This window comes from Crinia signifera, chromosome 2 (genome assembly GCF_055691185.1).
Source record: "Crinia signifera chromosome 2, ASM5569118v1, whole genome shotgun sequence".
Taxonomy (NCBI): Eukaryota; Metazoa; Chordata; class Amphibia; order Anura; family Myobatrachidae; genus Crinia; species Crinia signifera.
Genome location: NC_139218.1, coordinates 401,631,062 through 401,654,086, shown reverse-complemented (window position 1 = coordinate 401,654,086; position 23,025 = coordinate 401,631,062). Strand labels below are relative to the sequence as shown.

At 51.8% G+C, this 23,025-nt stretch overlaps 1 protein-coding gene across 4 annotated transcripts in view; it reads right to left on the bottom strand.

The window, feature by feature from the left end:
• The window catches only part of LOC146059277 (uncharacterized), a 46,813-nt gene extending 24,216 nt beyond the window's left edge, over nucleotides 1–22,597 (bottom strand). For 2 of the 4 annotated variants that reach the window (XM_083171384.1, XM_083171387.1), the window contains exons 1-4: nucleotides 22,426–22,597; nucleotides 15,761–15,816; nucleotides 9,417–9,563; nucleotides 2,998–3,115 (exon numbers count right to left, since the gene is read on the bottom strand). In XM_083171384.1, coding sequence (XP_083027510.1) covers nucleotides 2,998–3,115; nucleotides 9,417–9,563; nucleotides 15,761–15,810 — 315 coding nt within the window. In that variant the 5' untranslated portion in view covers nucleotides 15,811–15,816; nucleotides 22,426–22,597. Of the gene's footprint in view, nucleotides 1–2,997; nucleotides 3,116–9,416; nucleotides 9,564–15,760; nucleotides 15,817–22,349 lie in introns of all 4 variants that reach the window. The other 2 variants (XM_083171386.1, XM_083171385.1) reach the window with 2 other exon arrangements.
• Nucleotides 22,598–23,025: the final 428 nt, after the last annotated feature.

The following is a 23,025-nucleotide window of genomic DNA, read 5'->3' as shown; positions in this document are numbered from 1 at the left end:
CCCTCTCTGTCATTACCCCGGGGACATAGCGCTCATGGTGACATCGGTGCACCCTCTCTGTCATTACCCCGGGGACATATCACTCATGGTGACATCGGTGCACCCTCTCTGTCATTATCCCGGGGACATAGCGCTCATGGTGATATCGGTGCACCCTCTCTGTCATTACCCCAGTGACATAGCGCTCATGGTGACATCGGTGCACCCTCTCTGTCATTACCACGGGGACATAGCGCTCATGGTGATATCGGTGCACCTTCTCTGTCATTACCCCAGAGACATAGCGCTCATGGTGACATCGGTGCACCCTCTCTGTCATTACCCCGGGGACATAGCGCTCATGGTGATATCGGTGCATCCTCTCTGTCATTACCCCGGGGACATAGCGCTCATGGTGACAACGGTGCACCCTCTCTGTCATTACCCCGGGGACAAATCGCATGGTGACATCGGTGCACCCTCTCTGTCATTACCCCGGGGACATATCGCTCATGGTGACATCGGTGCACCCTCTCTGTCATTACCCCGGGGACATATCGCTCATGGGGACATCGGTGCACCCTCTCTGTCATTACCCCGGGGACATAGCGCTCATGGTGACATCGGTGCACCCTCTCTGTCATTACCCCGGGGACATAGCGCTCATGGTGACATCGGTGCACCCTCTCTGTCATTACCCCGGGGACATAGCGCTCATGGTGACATCGGTTGTCATTACTTCTGTCATACCGGATGCGCTAGTGACATCGGTGCACCCTCTCGGTGCTCTCTGTCATTACCCCGGGGGACATATCGCAGGTGACATCGGTGCACCCTCTCTGTCATTACCCCGGGAACATAGCGCTCATGGTGACATCGGGTGCACCCTCTCTGTCATTACCCCAGGGACATATCGCTCATGGTGACATCGGTGCACCCTCTCTGTCATTACCCCGGGGACATAGCGCTCATGGTGACATCGGTGCACCCTCTCTGTCATTACCCCGGGACATAGCGCTCATGGAGACATCGGTGCACCCTCTCTGTCATTACCCCGGTGACATATCGCTCATGGTGACATCGGTGCACCCTCTCTGTCATTACCCCGGGGACATATCGCTCATGGGGACATCGGTGCACCCTCTCTGTCATTACCCCGGTGACATATCGCTCATGGTGACATCGGTGCACCCTCTCTGTCATTACCCCGGGGACATAGCGCTCATGGTGACATCGGTGCACCCTCTCTGTCATTACCCCGGGGACATATCGCTCATGGGGACATCGGTGCACCCTCTCTGTCATTACCCCGGTGACATATCGCTCATGGTGACATCGGTGCACCCTCTCTGTCATTACCCCGGGGACATAGCGCTCATGTGACATCGGTGCACCCTCTCTGTCATTACCCCGGGGACATAGCGCTCATGGTGACATCGGTGCACCCTCTCTGTCATTACCCCGGGGACATAGCGCTCATGGTGACATCGGTGCACCCTCTCTGTCAATACCCCGGGGACATAGCGCTCATGGTGACATCGGTGCACCCTCTCTGTCATTACCCCGGGAACATAGCGCTCATGGTGACATCGGTGCACCCTCTCTGTCATTACCCCGGGGACATAGCGCTCATGGTGACATCGGTGCACCCTCTCTGTCATTACCCCGGGGACATAGCGCTCATGGTGACATCGGTGCACCCTCTCTGTCATTACCCCGGGGACATAGCGCTCATGGTGACATCGGTGCACCCTCTCTGTCATTACCCCGGGGACATAGCGCTCATGGTGACATCGGTGCACCCTCTCTGTCATTACCCCGGGGACATAGCGCTCATGGTGACATCGGTGCACCCTCTCTGTCATTACCCCGGGGACATAGCGCTCATGGTGGACATCGGTGCACCCTCTCTGTCAATACCCCGGGGACATAGCGCTCATGGTGACATCGGTGCACCCTCTCTGTCATTACCCCGGGGACATAGCGCTCATGGTGACATCGGTGCACCCTCTCTGTCATTACCCCGGGGACATAGCGCTCATGGTGACATCGGTGCACCCTCTCTGTCATTACCCCGGGGACATAGCGCTCATGGTGACATCGGTGCACCCTCTCTGTCAATACCCCGGGGACATAGCGCTCATGGTGACATCGGTGCACCCTCTCTGTCATTACCCCGGGAACATAGCGCTCATGGTGACATCGGTGCACCCTCTCTGTCATTACCCCGGGGACATATCGCTCATGGGGACATCGGTGCACCCTCTCTGTCATTACCCCAGAGACATAGCGCTCATGGTGACATCGGTGCACCCTCTCTGTCATTACCCCGGGGACATAGCGCTCATGGTGACATCGGTGCACCCTCTCTGTCATTACCCCGGGGACATATCGCTCATGGTGACATCGGTGCACCCTCTCTGTCATTACCCCGGGGACATAGCGCTCATGGTGACATCGGTGCACCCTCTCTGTCATTACCCCAGGGACATATCGCTCATGGTGACATCGGTGCACCCTCTCTGTCATTACCCCAAGTACATATCGCTCATGGTGACATCGGTGCACCCTCTCTGTCATTACCCCGGGGACATATCGCTCATGGGGACATCGGTGCACCCTCTCTGTCATTACCCCAGAGACATAGCGCTCATGGTGACATCGGTGCACCCTCTCTGTCATTACCCCGGGGACATAGCGCTCATGGTGACATCGGTGCACCCTCTCTGTCATTACCCCGGGGACATATCGCTCATGGTGACATCGGTGCACCCTCTCTGTCATTACCCCGGGGACATATCGCTCATGGTGACATCGGTGCACCCTCTCTGTCATTACCCCGGGGACATAGCGCTCATGGTGACATCGGTGCACCCTCTCTGTCATTACCCCGGGGACATAGCGCTCATGGTGACATCGGTGCACCCTCTCTGTCATTACCCCGGGGACATAGCGCTCATGGTGACATCGGTGCACCCTGTCTGCATTACTGGGAATGGTTATAGATTGCAGTCCCACCATCTCGGCCTTCTCTTGCTCTGCAGTGTAGGCCGTCTCCTTATTCCGCTCCACAAGTTGCTGGAGGTCATCCGCCGCCTTCAGCAGAACGGTGAGGTGGACGTTGTCTTCGTGCAGGCTGGACAGACAGACGAGTCATTGGTAGAGAAGGTGGTTCTATATATAAACATACATATGTGCCAGGCAGAGCCCCTATATCAAGTCTCCATTGAAAACCATCATGTGACCATGCCTTGTATGTCAGCAATGAATGTGTCAACATGTACAGAATGTCAACATTGACTGTTTCATGTTATTCTATCTCTAATCTCTAAACCCAATCCTAGTGGTATCTCTAATGGTTATTCTGACCACAACTGCAAACAGTAACCCTAACTCTGATCATAACACTAACCACAACACTAACCGCAACCCTAACTCTGACCCTAACACTAACCGCAACCCTAACTCTGACCCTAACAATAACCGCAACACTAACTCTGACCCTAACACTAACCGCAACACTAATCGCAACACTAACTGTGACCCTAACACTAACTGCAACACTAACTCTGACCCTAACACTAACCGCAACACTAGCTCTGACCCTAACACTACACACAACACTAGCTCTGACCCTAACACTAACCGCAACCCTAACTCTGACCCTAACACTAACTGCAACCCTAACTCTGACCCTAACACTAACCGCAACCCTAACTCTGACCCTAACACTAACCGCAACCCTAACTCTGACCCTAACACTAACCGCAACACTAATCGCAACCCTCTGACCCTAACACTAACCGCAACACTAGCTCTGACCCTAACACTAACCGCAACCCTAACTCGGACCCTAACACTAAACGCAACACTAGCTCTGACCCTAACACTAACCGCAACCTTAACTCTGATCATAACACTAACCGCAACCCTAACTCTGACCCTAACACTAACCGCAACCCTAACTCTGACCCTAACACTAACCGCAACCCTAACTCCGACCCTTACACTAACCGCAACCCTAACTCCGACCCTAACACTAACCGCAACACTTACTCTGACCCTAACACTAATCCCAACACTAATCGTAACCCTAACTGTGACCCTAACACTAACCGCAACACTAGCTCTGACCATAACACTAACCGCAACCCTAACTCTGACCCTAACCGCAACACTAACTCTGACCCTAACACTAACCGCAACACTAATCGCAACACTAACTGTGACCCTAACACTAACCGCAACACTAGCTCTGACCCTAACACTAACCGCAACACTAGTTTTGACCCTAACACTAAACACAACACTAGCTCTGACCCTAACACTAACCGCAACCTTAACTCTGACCCTAACACTAACCGCAACCCTAACTCTGACCCTAACACTAACCACAACCCTAACTCTGACCCTAACACTAACCACAACCCTAACTCTGACCCTAACACTAACCGCAACCCTAACTCTGACCCTAACACTAACCGCAACACTAACTGTGACCCTAACACTAACCGCAACACTAGCTCTGACCCTAACACTAACCGCAACCCTAACTCTGACCCTAACACTAACCGCAACACTAACTCCGACCCTAACACTAACCGCAACACTTACTCTGACCCTAACACTAATCGCAACACTAATCGTAACCCTAACTGTGACCCTAACACTAACCGCAACACTAGCTCTGACCCTAACACTAACCGCAACCCTAACTCTGACCCTAACACTAACCGCAACCCTAACTCTGACCCTAACACTAACCGCAACACTAGCTCTGACCCTAACACTAACCGCAACCCTAACTCTGACCCTAACACTAACTGCAACCCTAACTCTGACCCTAACACTAAACGCAACACTAGCTCTGACCCTAACACTTACCGCAATCCTAACTCTGACCCTAACACTAACCGCAACACTTACTCTGACCCTAACATTAATCGCAACACTAGCTCTGACCCTAACACTAACCGCAACCCTAACTCTGACCCTAACACTAACCGCAACACTTACTCTGACCCTAACATTAACCGCAACCCTAATTCTGACCCTAACACTAACTGCAACACTAACTCTGACCATAACACTAACTGACCCTAACCGCAACACTAACTCTGACCCTAACACTAATCGCAACACTAACCATAACTCTGACCCTAATGCTAACTGCAATGGTAACCCTAAAAGTGACTCTAACACTAACTTTGACCCTAATACTAACCAATCTCTGAGCCTAAGATTAACCGCATCGCTAACACTAACTCTGACCTTAATGCTAACCGCAATGCTAATTCTGACCCTAACACTAACCCTAATGGTTATCGCAGCGCTAACCCTAACAATAACCACAACGCTAACCCAGACCCAAATAGTAACTCACTAATATTAACGTAACTGCGTAACTCTAATGTTAGTGTATAACCCTACTGATAACATAACCCTAATGGTATAAGTAATGTGCGTAACCCTATCGCTAACACACACTCTACTGCTAACCCTAATGGTAACCATAACCTTAACACCAACCCTAACACTAACATTAACTAGAACAGTATACATAACACTAACTACTAACGTTACCCACAATAGTAACTCTACCACTAAATGATAACCCTACCCCAGCAGTAACCCTAACACTACCACTAATCCTAACACTACCACTAATCCTAACACTAACCCTAACATTAGCCCTAATAATATGCCTAACACTAAATCTAATGGTAGCCCTACCACTAACCTTAACCCTAATAATAGCCATAAACCAAACACTAACACCAACTAACACTAAGCCTAACAGGGCTAGGGTTAGGATTAGTGTTTGTTTTATGGCTAAACACTAACCCCAACAATAGCCCTATACCCAACACTAGCTCTAAACCCAACACTAGCCCTAACACTAGCCATAAACTCAACACTAACCCTAACAATAGCCCTACACCCAACACTAGCCCTATACCTAATACTAACCCTAACACTAGGAGAGGAGACCCGATATTAGCATGTCAGGGGGACAGGGCGGGCCAGATGTCATCAAGCCCTGCCCCCATGGTCGTCAAACAACGCAATTCGCGGGTCTGCAAATTGGGGGAGGGGCTAGAGTGCTGCGAAATGCCGTGTTTCGCGTAATTTTAGTCCCGCCCCTCGCCGCCGACCTGCGAAGACCGTCATCTTGTGCAGAAAGGAAGGGCACTGCAGGGGCTGCCTGGGCAATGCGGGAGGATTGCCCACCTTCCCGGGGGGCCGGTAGGGGGACCCGATTTTCGGGAGTCTCCCAGCAATTCCGGGAGGGTAGGCAAGCCTGCACTAACACTAACCATAAACCTAACACTAACTAGCCTGCACCTAACATTAACCCACACTACTAACCATAAACCTAACACTAACTAGCCTGCACCTAACACTAACCTGACACTAGCCTGCACCTAACACTAACCCAAACTACTAACCATAAACCTAACACTAACTAGCCTGCACCTAACACTAACCTGACACTAGCCTGCACCTAACACTAACCCACACTACTAACCATAAACCTAACACTAACTAGCCTGCACCTAACACTAACCTGACACTAGCCTGCACCTAACACTAACCCACACTACTAACCATAAACCTAACACTAACTAGCCTGCACCTAACACTAACCTGACACTAGCCTGCACCTAGCACTAACCCACACTATCACTAACCGTAACACTAACCCTGCACCTAACCCTAACTAACACTAACCATAAACCTAACACTAAATCTAACACTAGCCCAGGGTTGTCGACCCTCCCGGAATTTCCGGGAGTCTCCCGAAAATCAGGTCCCCCTCCCGACCCCCCAGAAGGGTGGGCAACCCTCCCGGATTCAGGGGGGACCCCCGCTGTCCCCCGGATCGTGGCATTAAAATGCTGCAATCCTCGGGTCTCAGAGGAGGGAAAGCCCCGCCCCCTGAGCGGCTGCTGAAACTCTCCTCTCCAGGCTTCTCCTGGAGAGGAGAATAATAAAGTCGGCAACCCTGCACTAGCCCTGCACCTAACCCTAACTAACACTAACCATAAACCTAAACCTATTTATCTGCAGATCTGTCTGGTTGGAACAAAATCCTGGTTATGGATGAGAGCAAATGACCATTGACCATTTGCTTGGAAATGCTGGAAAACTGACAAACTGTCACTCAGATATTACCATGTTTTTGTTACAACCAGCCAGATCAGAAGATAAATCTTACTAGTGTATGGGCACCCTAACCATAAAGGCCCCCATACACTATGCGATTTTGGTCCGATTTCATCCGATTTCGGCACTTGGTGCCGATAATCGGATGAAATCGGCCCAAAATCGTATGTGTGTGATGTCTGATCCGGATCAGGGAGGTCGGACGGTCTGTACATACGATCACGTCCGACCTCCCTGTATGCATATGCCTGCCACCTGACAGGCATATGCATGCAGACACCGGGCGGGCAGCGGGTCCCTGAGCACCGGCTGACTGACCTGGCCGGGCGGTGGTGCGTGCGGGCAGCGGCCAGCGGTGGTGGGGGCGGGCGGCGGGTGCGGTGAGCGCTGCTGACCTGGCCGGGCAGTGTACTTACACATAGCAGCAGCGGGGACGGGCAGCGCAGTGGCGGCTATTATATTTTGAAAATACTTGTCAAATGACCGGCCGCTCTCTGATTGGCCGGAGAGCTCTCAGCCAATCAGAGAGCGGCCGGTCATTTGACAAGTATTTTCAAAATATAATAGCCGCCACTGCGCTGCCCGTCCCCGCTGCTGCTATGTAAGTAAGTACACTGCCCGGCCAGGTCAGCAGCGCTCACCGCACCCGCCGCCCGCCCCCACCACCGCAGCCGCCGCTGCCCGCCGCCGCTGCCCGCCCCCACTACTGCCGCTGCCCGGCCCCCACTACTCCTCACCGCCCTGCAGCTCCCCGGGTTTTTTTTAACATGGGATAAATCGCATGCGATTTATCCCATGTAAAAAATGGCACATCAAGTGCCAAATTGTATGTGAGCCTCCCGGGGAGCTGCCGGGCGGCTCGCAGGTAAATTGGGTCCGACTTGTCCCTAGGACAAGTCGGCCTAATGTATGGGGGCCTTAACACTAGCCCTGCACATAACCCTAACTAACACTAACCCTAACACTAACCATAAACCTAACACTAAAGGCCCCCATACACTAGCCGATTTTGGTCAGATTTCGGCCAGATCAGTCGGATCTGGCAGAAATCGGACCAAAATCGCCTAGTTTTGATGTCCCCTCAGATCCGATGCGCGGTCCCGTGCGCATCGGATCTGCGTCGGGTGGTCGGACCTGCTGCACGTCCGACCACCCGACTTGGGACCTAGTGGGGCGGCGCGGCGGTGGAGGGAGCAGGGGGGGCTGGGGACGCTGCGGGGGACACAGGCGGCATAGAGCCGGGCAGGGGGAGCCGGGAGCTGTCAGCACTGAATAAAAAAAAAAGCCCATACAATGCATGGGCGGCCTGTGATTGGCTGAGCGCTCTCTCAGCCAGTCAGCAATTGGCTGAGAGAGCGCTCAGCCAATCACAGGCTGCCCATTCATTGTATAGGCTTTTTTTTCTAGCACTGACAGCTCCCGGCTCCCTCTGCCCAGCTCTATGCCGCCTGTGTCCCCCGCAGCGTCCCCCGCCCCCCCTGCTCCCACCAGCAGCCCTGCTCTCTAGCCCCCCCCCCCCCCTGCTCCCCGGGTTTTTTACATGTGATAAATCGAGACGATTTATCACATGTAAAAAATGGCACATCAAGTGCCAATCTAATCAAGCTCCCCCGGGGAGCAGCCGGGGAAGCTCAGGGGGAAGTCCTAAGGACAAGTCGCCCTAGTGTATGGGGGCCTTAACCCTAACACTAACCCTGCACCTAACAGTAACATTAGCCCTGCACCTAACACTAACCCTGTTAGTGTTAGTCAGTGTTAGTGTTAGGGATAGGCCCTAACCCGAACACTAGCCCTAACACTAACCCTAATGCCCCCATACATCTGCGATATTAAACATGTTTAAAAAGATCCCAATTGCCCATCTTTAGCATGCTTCATTTTTGGATCATCGCTGCCCATCAGATCAGCATTGCCGGCACTCCTGCCTGCAGATATATGGGGGAGGAACACTAAACCTAACTCCAACCAATCAGCTCCTGCCTGCAGATATATGGGGGAGGAACACTAAACCTAACTCCAACCAATCTGCTCCTGCCTGCAGATATATGGGGGAGGAACACTAAACCTAACTCCAACCAATCAGCTCCTGCCTGCAGATATATGGGGGAGGAACACTAAACCTAACTCCAACCAATCAGCTCCTGCTTGCAGATATATGGGGGAGGAACACTTAACTCCAACCAATCAGCTCCTGCCATTGTTCACATAAGAGAATATCACTGGTTAGTAGGAATGACCCCCCCTGTGGCGCTGATGGGTGCTGCGCTCACCTGTTGTTCTGTACCCGCACTGATGCCGCGTCCTCCAGCAGTGTCTGCATCTCCAGGTCCGCTGCCTCCAGGGCATCATACAGCTGCATGTTCTCCTGCTTCAGCCTCTGGCACTTCTCCTCCAGTGCCAGGATATGTGCCATCTTCCTGCACAGAGAGAGGAACAGAGCAATGCTGCACTGCATACGGGGACAGAGCTGTGTGCAGGAACAGGGCCGAGTGTGTGTGCAGGAACAGATGAGTGCTGCACTGTATACGGGGACAGAGCTGAGGTTGTGCAGGAACAGAGCAATGCTGCACTGCATACGGGGACAGAGCTGTGTGCAGGAACAGGGCCGAGTGAGTGTGCAGGAACAGATGAGTGCTGCACTGTATACGGGGACAGAGCTGAGGTTGTGCAGGAACAGAGCAATGACGCACTGCATACAGGGACAGAGCTGTGTGCAGGAACAGGGCCGAGTGTGTGTGCAGGAACAGATAAGTGCTGCACTGTATACGGGGACAGAGCTGAGGTTGTGCAGGAACAGAGCCCAGTGTGTGTGCAGGAACAGAGCAATTCTGCACTGCATATGGGGACAGAGCTGTGTGCAGGAACAGGGCTGAGCGTGTGCAGGAACAGAGCAATTCTGCACTGCATATGGGGAAAGAGCTGTGTGCAGGAACAGGGCTGAGTGTGTGCAGGAACAGAGCAATTCTGCACTGCATATGGGGACAGAGCTGAGTGTGTGCAGGAACAGGGCCAAGTGTGTGCAGGAACAGGGCCGAGTGTGTGCAGGAACAGAGCAATGCTATACTGTATACGGGGACAGAGCTGTGTGCAGGAACAGAGCCCAGTGTGTGCAGGAACAGAGCAATGCTGCACTGTATGCAGGGACAGAGCAGAGTGTGTGCAGGAACAGAGCTGAGTGTGTGCAGGAACAGAGCAATGCTGTACTGTATGCAGGGACAGAGCAGAGTGTGTGCAGGAACAGAGCCCAGTGTGTGCAGGAACAGAGCCCAGTGTGTGCAGGAACAGAGCAATGCTGCACTGTATACAGGAACAGAGCTCAGTGTGTACAGGAACAGAGCAATGCTGCACTGTATGCAGGGACAGAGCAGAGTGTGTGCAGGAACAGAGCACAGTGCGTGCAGGAACAGAGCAATGCTGCACTGTATGCAGGGACAGAGCAGAGTGTGTGCAGGAACAGAGCAGAGTGTGTGCAGGAACAGAGCAATGCTGTACTGTATGCAGGGACAGAGCAGAGTGTGTGCAGGAACAGAGCCCAGTGTGTGCAGGAACAGAGAAATGCTGCACTGTATGCAGGGACAGAGCAGAGTGTGTGCAGGAACAGAGCAGAGTGTGTGCAGGAACAGAGCAATGCTATACTGTATGCAGGGACAGAGATGTGTGTGTGCAGGAACAGAGCAATGCTGCACTGTATGCAGGGACAGAGCCGAGTGTGTGCAGGAACAGAGCCGAGCGTGTGCAGGGACAGAGTTGAGCGTGTGCAGGAACAGAGCTTAGCGTGTGCAGGAACAGAGCTAAGCGTGTGCAGGAACAGAGCTGAGGGTGTGCAGGAACAGAGCTGAGGGTGTGCGGGAACAGGGCTGAGTGTGTGCAGGAACAGAGCTGAGGGTGTGCGGGAACAGGGCCGAGGGTGTGCGGGAACAGAGCTGAGTGTGTGCAGGAACAGAGCTGAGGGTGTGCGGGAACAGGGCCGAGGGTGTGCGGGAACAGAGCTGAGTGTGTGCAGGAACAGAGCTGAGGGTGTGCGGGAACCGAGCTGAGTGTGTGCGGGAACAGAGCAATGCTGTACTGTATACGGGGACAGAGCAGAGTGTGTGCGGGAACAGAGCAATGCTGTACTGTATACGGGGACAGAGCAGAGTGTGTGCAGGAACAGAGCAATGCTGGGCTGTATACAGGGAAAGAGCTGAGGATGTGCAGGAACAGAGCTGAGGCTGTGCAGGAACAGGACTGAGGGTGTGCAGGGACAGAGCTGAAGGTGACAGAGCTGAGGGTGTGCAGAAACAGGGCTGAGGGTGTGCGCAGGAACAGAGCTGAGGATGTGCAGGAACAGAGCTGAGGGTGTGTAGGAACAGGGCTGAGCGTGTGCAGGAACAGAGCTGAGGGTGTGCGGGAACAGAGCTGAGGGTGTGCGGGAACAGGGCTGAGGGTGTGCGGGACCAGGGCTGAGGGTGTGCGGGAACAGAGCTGAGGGTGTGCAGGAACAGGGCTGAGGGTGTGCAGGAATAGAGCTGAGGGTGTGCTGGAACAGGGCTGAGGGTGTGCAGGAACAGGGCTGAGGGTGTGCGGGAACAGAGCTGAGTGTGTGCAGGAACAGAGCTGAGGGTGTGCAGGAACAGGGCTGAGGATGTGCAGGAACAGAGCTGAGTGTGCGCGCAGGAACAGAGCTGAGGGTGTGCGAGAACAGAGCTGAGGGTGTGCGGGAACAGAGCTGAGTGTGTGCGGGAACAGAGCTGAGGGTGTGCGTGAACAGAGCTGAGGGTGTGCGGGAACAGAGCTGAGGGTGTGCGGGAACAGAGCTGAGTGTGTGCGGGAACAGAGCTGAGGCTGTGCGGGAACAGGGCTGAGGGTGTGCAGGAACAGAGCTGTGTGTGCAGGAACAGGGCTGAGGATGTGCAGGTACAGGGCTAAGGGTGTGCAGGAACAGAGCTGAGGGTGTGCAGGAACAGAGCTGAGGGTGTGCAGGAACAGAGCTGAGGGTGTGCAGGACCAGGGCTGAGGGTGTGCAGGAACAGAGTTGAGGGTGTGCGCAGGAACAGGGCTGAGGCTGTGCAGGAACGGAGCTGAGGGTGTGCAGGAACAGGGCTGAGGGTGTGCAGGAACAGAGCTGTGTGTGCAGGAACAGGGCTGAGGATGTGTGAGAACAGGGCTGAGGATGTGCAGGAACAGAGCTGAGGGTGTGCGGGAACAGGGCTGAGGGTGTGCGGGAACAGAGCTGAGGGTGTGCAGGAACAGGGCTGAGGGTGTGCATGAACAGGGCTGAGTGTGTGCAGGAACAGAGCTGAGGGTGTGTGCAGGAACAGGGCTGAGGGTGTGCAGGAACAGGGCTGAGGGTGTGCAGGAACAGAGCTGAGGGTGTGTAGGAACAGGGCTGAGGGTGTGCAGGAACAGAGCTGAGGGTGAGCAGGAACAGGGCTGAGGGTGTGCGGGAACAGAGCTGAGTGTGTGCGGGAACAGAGCTGAGGCTGTGCGGGAACAGGGCTGAGGGTGTGCAGGAACAGAGCTGTGTGTGCAGGAACAGGGCTGAGGATGTGCAGGTACAGGGCTGAGGCTGTGCAGGAACAGAGCTGAGGGTGTGCAGGAACAGAGCTGAGGGTGTGCAGGAACAGGGTTGAGGGTGTGCGCAGGAACAGGGCTGAGGCTGTGCAGGAACGGAGCTGAGGGTGTGCAGGAACAGGGCTGAGGGTGTGCAGGAACAGAGCTGAGGGTGTGCAGGAACAGGGCTGAGGATGTGCAGGAACAGAGCATAGGGTGTGCGGGAACAGGGCTGAGGGTGTGCGGGAACAGAGCTGAGGGTGTGCGGGAACAGGGCTGAGGGTGTGCAGGAACAGGGCTGAGGGTGTGCGCAGGAACAGGGCTGAGGGTGTGCATGAACAGGGCTGAGTGTGTGCAGGAACAGAGCTGAGGGTGTGCGCAGGAACAGGGCTGAGGGTGTGCAGGAACAGGGCTGAGGGTGTGCAGGAACAGGGCTGAGGGTGTGTAGGAACAGGGCTGAGGGTGTGCAGGAACAGAGCTGAGGGTGTGCAGGAACAGGGCTGAGGGTGTGCGGGAACAGAGCTGAGGGTGTGCGGGAACAGGGCTGAGGGTGTGCGGGAACAGGGCTGAGGGTGTGCGCAGGAACAGGGCTGAGGGTGTGCATGAACAGGGCTGAGTGTGTGCAGGAACAGAGCTGAGGGTGTGCGCAGGAACAGGGCTGAGGGTGTGCAGGAACAGGGCTGAGGGTGTGTAGGAACAGGGCTAAGATTGTGCAGGAACAGAGCTGAGGGTGTGCAGGAACAGGGCTGAGGCTGTGCAGGAACAGGGCTGAGCGTGTGCAGGAACAGGGCTGAGCGTGCGCGCAGGAACAGGGCTGAGGCTGTGCAGGAACGGAGCTGAGGGTGTGCAGGAACAGGGCTGAGGGTGTGCAGGAACAGAGCTGAGGGTGTGCAGGAACAGAGCTGTGTGTGCAGGAACAGGGCTGAGGATGTGTAGGAACAGGGCTGAGGATGTGCGGGAACAGAGCTGAGGGTGTGCGGGAACAGGGCTGAGGGTGTGCGGGAACAGAGCTGAGGGTGTGCGGGAACAGGGCTGAGGGTGTGCAGGAACAGGGCTGAGGGTGTGCAGGAACAGGGCTGAGGGTGTGCAGGAACAGGGCTGAGGGTGTGCAGGAACAGAGCTGAGGGTTTGTAGGAACAGGGCTGAGGGTGTGCAGGAACAGAGCTGAGGGTGTGCATGAACAGGGCTGAGTGTGTGCAGGAACAGAGCTGAGGGTGTGTGCAGGAACAGGGCTGAGGGTGTGCAGGAACAGGGCTGAGGGTGTGCAGGAACAGAGCTGAGGGTGTGTAGGAACAGGGCTGAGGGTGTGCAGGAACAGAGCTGAGGGTGAGCAGGAACAGGGCTGAGGGTGTGCAGGAACAGAGCTGAGTGTGTGCGGGAACAGAGCTGAGGCTGTGCGGGAACAGGGCTGAGGGTGTGCAGGAACAGAGCTGTGTGTGCAGGAACAGGGCTGAGGCTGTGCAGGAACAGAGCTGAGGGTGTGCAGGAACAGAGCTGAGGGTGTGCAGGAACAGAGCTGTGTGTGCAGGAACAGGGCTGAGGGTGTGCAGGAACAGAGTTGAGGGTGTGCGCAGGAACAGGGCTGAGGCTGTGCAGGAACGGAGCTGAGGGTGTGCAGGAACAGGGCTGAGGGTGTGCAGGAACAGAGCTGAGGGTGTGCAGGAACAGGGCTGAGGATGTGCAGGAACAGAGCATAGGGTGTGCGGGAACAGGGCTGAGGGTGTGCGGGAACAGAGCTGAGGGTGTGCGGGAACAGGGCTGAGGGTGCGCAGGAACAGGGCTGAGTGTGTGCAGGAACAGAGCTGAGGGTGTGCGCAGGAACAGGGCTGAGGGTGTGCAGGAACAGGGCTGAGGGTGTGCAGGAACAGGGCTGAGGGTGTGCAGGAACAGGGCTGAGGGTGTGCAGGAACAGGGCTGAGGGTGTGCAGGAACAGGGCTGAGGGTGTGTAGGAACAGCGCTGAGGGTGTGCAGGAACAGAGCTGAGGGTGTGCAGGAACAGGGCTGAGCGTGTGCAGGAACAGAGCTGAGGGTGTGCAGGAACAGGGCTGAGGGTGTGCAGGAACAGGGCTGAGCGTGTGCAGGAACAGAGCTGAGGGTGTGCAGGAACAGGGCTGAGGGTGTGCAGGAACAGGGCTGAGGGTGTGCAGGAACGGGGCTGAGGGTGTGCGGGAACGGGGCTGAGGGTGTACAGGAACAGAGCTGAGGGTGTGCAGGAACAGGGCTGAGCGTGTGCAGGAACAGGGCTGAGGGTGTGCAGGAACAGAGCTGAGGGTGTGCAGGAACAGGGCTGAGCATGTGCAGGAACAGGGCTGAGGGTGTGCAGGAACAGGGCTGAGCGTGTGCAGGAACAGAGCTGAGGGTGTGCAGGAACAGGGCTGAGGCTGTGCAGGAACAGAGCTGAGGATGTGCAGGAACAGGGCTGAGGGTGTGCGGGAACAGAGCTGAGGGTGTGCAGGAACAGGGCTGAGCGTGTGCAGGAACAGGCTGAGGGTGTGCAGGAACAGGGCTGAGCGTGTGCAGGAACAGAGCTGAGGGTGTGCAGGAACAGGGCTGAGGGTGTGCAGGAACAGGGCTGAGGCTGTGCAGGAACAGAGCTGAGGGTGTGCAGGAACAGAGCTGAGGGTGTGCAGGAACAGGGCTGAGGGTGTACAGGAACAGAGCTGAGGGTGTGCAGGAACAGAGCTGAGGATGTGCAGGAACAGGGCTGAGCGTGTGCAGGAACAGGGCTGAGGGTGTGCAGGAACAGGGCTGAGGATGTGCAGGAACAGGGCTGAGCGTGTGCAGGAACAGGGCTAAGCGTGTGCAGGAACAGGGCTGAGGGTGTGCAGGAACAGGGCTGAGGGTGTGCAGGAACAGGGCTGAGCGTGTGCAGGAACAGGGCTGAGGGTGCGCAGGAACAGGGCTGAGGGTGTGCAGGAACAGGGCTGAGGGTGTGCAGGAACAGGGCTGAGCGTGTACAGGAACAGGGCTGAGCGTGTGCAGGAACAGGGCTGAGCGTGTACAGGAACAGGGCTGAGCGTGTGCAGGAACAGTAATCGCATCGCTGCAAACATGAATTAGGCGCAGAGTAGCGCGACTTACATGATCTCTCCTGGGGAATCCTCATAGTGATCAGTGGGGGCGGAGGTCATGGTGTCCTGTCAGTGCAAGACACAATTATACACCAGAGTCATGTGCAGTGATACCCGCTGTGTACCGGTGTATTATATACGGCTGTGTACCAGTGTATTATATACTACACCCAGCTGTGTACCGGAGTATTATATACTGCACCCAGCTGTGTACCGGTGTATTATATACTGCACCCAGCTGTGTACCTGTGTATTATATACTGCACCCAGCTGTGTACCGGTGTATTATATACTGCACCCAGCTGTGTACCGGTGTATTATATACTGCTAACGGCTGTGTACCGGTGTATTATATACTGCACCCAGCTGTATACCAGTGTATTATATACTACACCCAGCTGTATACCAGTGTATTATATACTACACCCAGCTGTATAACAGTGTATTATATTCGGCTGTGTACCGGTGTATTATATACTACACCCGGCTGTATAACAGTGTATTATATTCGGCTGTGTACCGGTGTATTATATACTACACCCAGCTGTATAACAGTGTATTATATTCGGCTGTGTACCGGTGTATTATATACTACACCCAGCTGTATAACAGTGTATTATATACCACACCCAGCTGTGTACCGGTGTATTATATACTGCTGTATACCGGTGTATTATATACTACACCCAGCTGTATAACAGTGTATTATATTCGGCTGTGTACCGGTGTATTATATACTACACCCAGCTGTATAACAGTGTATTATATTCGGCTGTGTACCGGTGTATTATATACTACACCCAGCTGTATAACAGTGTATTATATTCGGCTGTGTACCGGTGTATTATATACTACACCCAGCTGTATAACAGTGTATTATATACCACACCCAGCTGTGTACCGGTGTATTATATACTGCTGTATACCGGTGTATTATATACTGCTCCCAGCTGTGTACCGGTGTATTATATACTGCCACTAGCTGTGTACCGGTGTATTATATACTGCACCCGGCTGTGTACCGGTGTATTATATACTGCACCCGGCTGTGTACCGGTGTATTATATACTGCACCCAGCTGTGTACCGGTGTATTATATACTGCACCCGGCTGTGTACCGATGTATTATATACTGCACCCGGCTGTGTACCGGTGTATTATATGCTGCACCCAGCTGTGTACCGGTGTATTATATACGGCTGTGTACCGGTGTATTATATACTGCCACTAGCTGTGTACCGGTGTATTATATACGGCTGTGTACCAGTGTATTATATACTACACCCAGCTGTGTACCAGTGTATTATATACTACACCCAGCTGTGTACCAGTGTATTATATACTGCACCCAGCTGTGTACCGGTGTATTATATACTGCCACTAGCTGTGTACCGGTGTATTATATTCGGCTGTGTACCGGTGTATTATATACTACACCCAGCTGTGTACCAGTGTATTATATACGGCTGTGTACCGGTGTATTATATACTGCACCCAGCTGTGTACCAGTGTATTATATACGGCTGAATACCAGTGTATTATATACGGCTGTGTACCGGTGTATTATATACTACACCCAGCTGAGTACCAGTGTATTATATACTGCTGTGTACCGGTGTATTATATACTGCCACTAGCTGTGTACCGGTGTATTATATACTACACCCAGCTGTGTACCAGTGTATTATATTCGGCTGTGTACCGGTGTATTATATACTACACCCAGCTGTGTACCAGTGTATTATATACGGCTGTGTACCGGTGTATTATATACTACACCCAGCTGTGTACCAGTGTATTATATACGGCTGTGTACCGGTGTATTATATACTAGACCCAGCTGTGTACCAGTGTATTATATACTGCTGTGTACCGGTGTATTATATACTGCCACTAGCTGTGTACCGGTGTATTATATACTACACCCAGCTGTGTACCAGTGTATTATATACGGCTGTGTACCGGTGTATTATATACTGCCACTAGCTGTGTACCGGTGTATTATATACTACACCCAGCTGTGTACCAGTGTATTATATTCGGCTGTGTACCGGTGTATTATATACTACACCCAGCTGTGTACCAGTGTATTATATACGGCTGTGTACCGGTGTATTGTATACTACACCCAGCTGTGTACCAGTGTATTATATACGGCTGTGTACCGGTGTATTATATACTACACCCAGCTGTGTACCAATGTATTATATACTGCTGTGTACCGGTGTATTATATACTGCCACTAGCTGTGTACCGGTGTATTATATACTGCACCCAGCTGTCTACCGGTGTATTATATACGGCTAAATACCAGTGTATTATATATGGCTGTCTATCGGTGTATTATATACGGCTGTGTACCGGTGTATTATATGCCGCACCCAGCTGTGTACCGGTGTATTATATACTGCACCCAGCTGTGTACCGGTGTATTATATACTGCCCCTAGCTGTGTACCGGTGTATTATATACGGCTGTCTACCAGTATACTATATACGGCTGTGTACCGGTGTATTATATACTGCACCCAGTTGTGTACCGGTGTATTATATACTACACACAGCTGTGTACCTGTGTATTATATACTGCACCCAGCTGTGTACCAGTGTATTATATACTGTACCCGGCTGTATACCATTGTATTATATACTGCACCCAGCTGTGTACCGGTGTATTATATACTGCACCCCGCTGTGTACCGGTGTATTATATACTGCACCCAGCTGTGTACCGGTGTATTATATACTGCATCCAGCTGTGTACCGGTGTATTATATACTGCACCCAGCTGTGTACCGGTGTATTATATACTGCACCCAGCTGTCTACCGGTGTATTATATACTGCACCCAGCTGTTTACCGGTGTATTATATACTGCACCCAGCTGTCTACCGGTGTATTATATACGGCTGAATACCAGTGTATTATATACGGCTGTGTACCGGTGTATTATATACTACACCCAGCTGTGTACCAGTGTATTATATACTGCTGTGTACCGGTGTATTATATACTGCCACTAGCTGTGTACCGGTGTATTATATACTACACCCAGCTGTGTACCAGTGTATTATATTCGGCTGTGTACCGGTGTATTATATACTACACCCAGCTGTGTACCAGTGTATTATATACTGCTGTGTACCGGTGTATTATATACTGCCACTAGCTGTGTACCGGTGTATTATATACTACACCCAGCTGTGTACCAGTGTATTATATTCGGCTGTGTACCGGTGTATTATATACTACACCCAGCTGTGTACCAGTGTATTATATACGGCTGTGTACCGGTGTATTATATACTACACCCAGCTGTGTACCAGTGTATTATATACGGCTGTGTACCGGTGTATTATATACTACATCCAGCTGTGTACCAGTGTATTATATACTGCTGTGTACCGGTGTATTATATACTGCCACTAGCTGTGTACCGGTGCATTATATACTGCACCCAGCTGTCTACCGGTGTATTATATACGGCTGAATACCAGTGTATTATATATGGCTGTCTATCGGTGTATTATATACGGCTGTGTACCGGTGTATTATATACCGCACCCAGCTGTGTACCGGTGTATTATATACTGCACCCAGCTGTGTACCGGTGTATTATATACTGCCCCTAGCTGTGTACCGGTGTATTATATACTACACCCAGCTGTGTACCAGTGTATTATATACGGCTGTGTACCGGTGTATTATATACTGCCACTAGCTGTGTACCGGTGTATTATATACTACACCCAGCTGTGTACCAGTGTATTATATTCGGCTGTGTACCGGTGTATTATATACTACACCCAGCTGTGTACCAGTGTATTATATACGGCTGTGTACCGGTGTATTATATACTACACCCAGCTGTGTACCAGTGTATTATATACGGCTGTGTACCGGTGTATTATATACTACATCCAGCTGTGTACCAGTGTATTATATACTGCTGTGTACCGGTGTATTATATACTGCCACTAGCTGTGTACCGGTGTATTATATACTGCACCCAGCTGTCTACCGGTGTATTATATACGGCTGAATACCAGTGTATTATATATGGCTGTCTATCGGTGTATTATATACGGCTGTGTACCGGTGTATTATATACCGCACCCAGCTGTGTACCGGTGTATTATATACTGCACCCAGCTGTGTACCGGTGTATTATATACTGCCCCTAGCTGTGTACCGGTGTATTATATACGGCTGTCTACCAGTATACTATATACGGCTGTGTACCGGTGTATTATATACTGCACCCAGTTGTGTACCGGTGTATTATATACTACACACAGCTGTGTACCTGTGTATTATATACTGCACCCAGCTGTGTACCAGTGTATTATATACTGTACCCGGCTGTATACCAGTGTATTATATACTGCACCCAGCTGTGTACCGGTGTATTATATACTGCACCCCGCTGTGTACCGGTGTATTATATACTGCACCCAGCTGTGTACCGGTGTATTATATACTGCATCCAGCTGTGTACCGGTGTATTATATACTGCACCCAGCTGTTTACCGGTGTATTATATACTGCACCCAGCTGTGTACCGGTGTATTATATGCTGCACCCGGCTGTGTACCGGTGTATTATAAACTGCACCCGGCTGTGTACCGGTGTATTATACACTGCACCCGGCTGTGTACCGGTGTATTATATACTGCACCCGGCTGTGTACCGATGTATTATATACTGCACCCGGCTGTATACTGGTGTATTATATACTGCACCTGGCTGTGTACCGGTGTATTATATACTGCACCCGGCTGTGTACCGATGTATTATATACTGCACCCGGCTGTATACTGGTGTATTATATACTGCACCTGGCTGTGTACCAGTGTATTATATACTGTACCCAGCTGTGTACCGGTGTATTATATACTGATCCCAGCTGTGTACCGGTGTATTATATACTGCACCCGGCTGTGTACCGGTGTAGTATATACTGCACCCGGCTGTGTACCGGTGTATTATATACGGCTGTGTACCGGTGTATTATATACGTCTGTGTACCGGTGTATTATATATGGCTGTGTACCGGTGTATTATATACTGCACCCGGCTGTATACTGGTGTATTATATACTGCACCTGGCTGTGTACCGGTGTATTATATACTGTACCCAGCTGTGTACCGGTGTATTATATACTGCTCCCAGCTGTGTACCGGTGTATTATATACGGCTGTGTACCGGTGTATTATATACTGCACCCGGCTGTGTACCTGTGTATTATATACTGCACCCGGCTGTCTACCGGTGTATTATATACTGCACCCAGCTGTCTACCGGTGTATTATATACGGCTGAATACCAGTGTATTATATATGGCTGTCTATTGGTGTATTATATACGGCTGTGTACCGGTGTATTATATACCGCACCCAGCTGTGTACCGGTGTATTATATACTGCACCCGGCTGTGTACCGGTGTATTATATACTGCACCCGGCTGTATACCAGTGTATTATATACTGCACCCAGCTGTGTACTGGTGTATTATATACTGCACCAAGCTGTGTACCGGTGTATTATATACGGCTGTGTACCGGTGTATTATATACTGCACCCGGCTGTGTACCGGTGTATTATATACTGCACCCGGCTGTGTACTGGTGTATTATATACTGCACCCAGCTGTGTACTGGTGTATTATATACGGCTGTGTACCGGTGTATTATATACGGCTGTGTACCGGTGTATTATATACTGCACCCGGCTGTGTACCGGTGTATTATATACTGCACCCGGCTGTGTACCGGTGTATTATATACTGCACTCAGCTGTGTACCGGTGTATTATATACTGCACCCGGCTGTGTACCGGTGTATTATATACTGCACCCGGCTGTGTACCGGTGTATTATATACTGCACCCGGCTGTATACCGGTGTATTATATACTGCACCCAGCTGTGTACCGGTGTATTATATACGGCTGTGTACCGGTGTATTATATACTGCACCCGGCTGTGTACCGGTGTATTATATACGGCTGTGTACCGGTGTCTCATATACTGCACCTGGCTGTGTACCGGTGTATTATATACTGCACTCAGCTGTGTACCGGTGTATTATATACTGCACCCGGCTGTGTACCGGTGTATTATATACTGCACCCGGCTGTGTACCGGTGTATTATATACTGGTGTATTATATACTGGTGTATTATATACTGCACCCGGCTGTGTACCGGTGTATTATATACTGCACCCGGCTGTGTACCGGTGTATTATATACTGCACCCGGCTGTGTACCGCTGTAGTATATACTGCACCCGGCTGTGTACCGGTGTATTATATACTGCACCCGGCTGTGTACCGGTGTATTATATACTGCTAACGGCTGTGTACCGGTGTATCATATACTGCACCCAGCTGTGTACCGGTGTATTATATACGGCTGTGTACCGGTGTATTATATACTGCACTCAGCTGTGTACCGGTGTATTATATACGGCTGTGTACCGGTGTATTATATACGGCTGTGTACCGGTGTATTATATATGGCTGTGTACCGGTGTATCATATACTGCACCCGGCTGTATACTGCTGTAGTATATACTCATAGAATATTCCCAGCTACCCACCAATATAACATCATATAACCATTGTTGTACGATACATCCAGCTGTATACACATAATACACCAGCTACAATACTAACCAGGGTAATACATACAGTATGTGATTTCTGCTGAAACCGTCCACAGTATTTACTAAGGAGTGAGAACGATATGTGGAGGGGTCACACTGGGGTGTTATTTGGGCAGACGCCCCACTAATAGGATTGGATACAACAGGTCACATGACTGGGCCTCAGCTCTTGCAATCACACACCTGAACTACTCTTAACTGTCACCAAAACCTCTTCACAACTGTATCACTCCATCAGTGTAGCCACACCACACAGGGCATCCACTGTATCCCTCCACCGATGTAACCACACCACACCATATCCCTCCCTCAATGTACACCACACACTGTATCCCTCCACCAATGTACACCATTCACTGTATCCCTACACAGATGTAACCACACCACACACCATATCCCTCCACCAATGTACATTACTCACTGTATCAATCCACCAATGAACACCATTCACTGTATCCCTACAACGATGTAACCACACCATTCACTGTATCCCTCCACCGATGTACACCACACACTGTATCCCTCCACCAATGTACACCACTCACTGTATCCCTCCACCAATGTACACCACTCACTGTATCCATCCACCAATGTACACCATACACTGTAT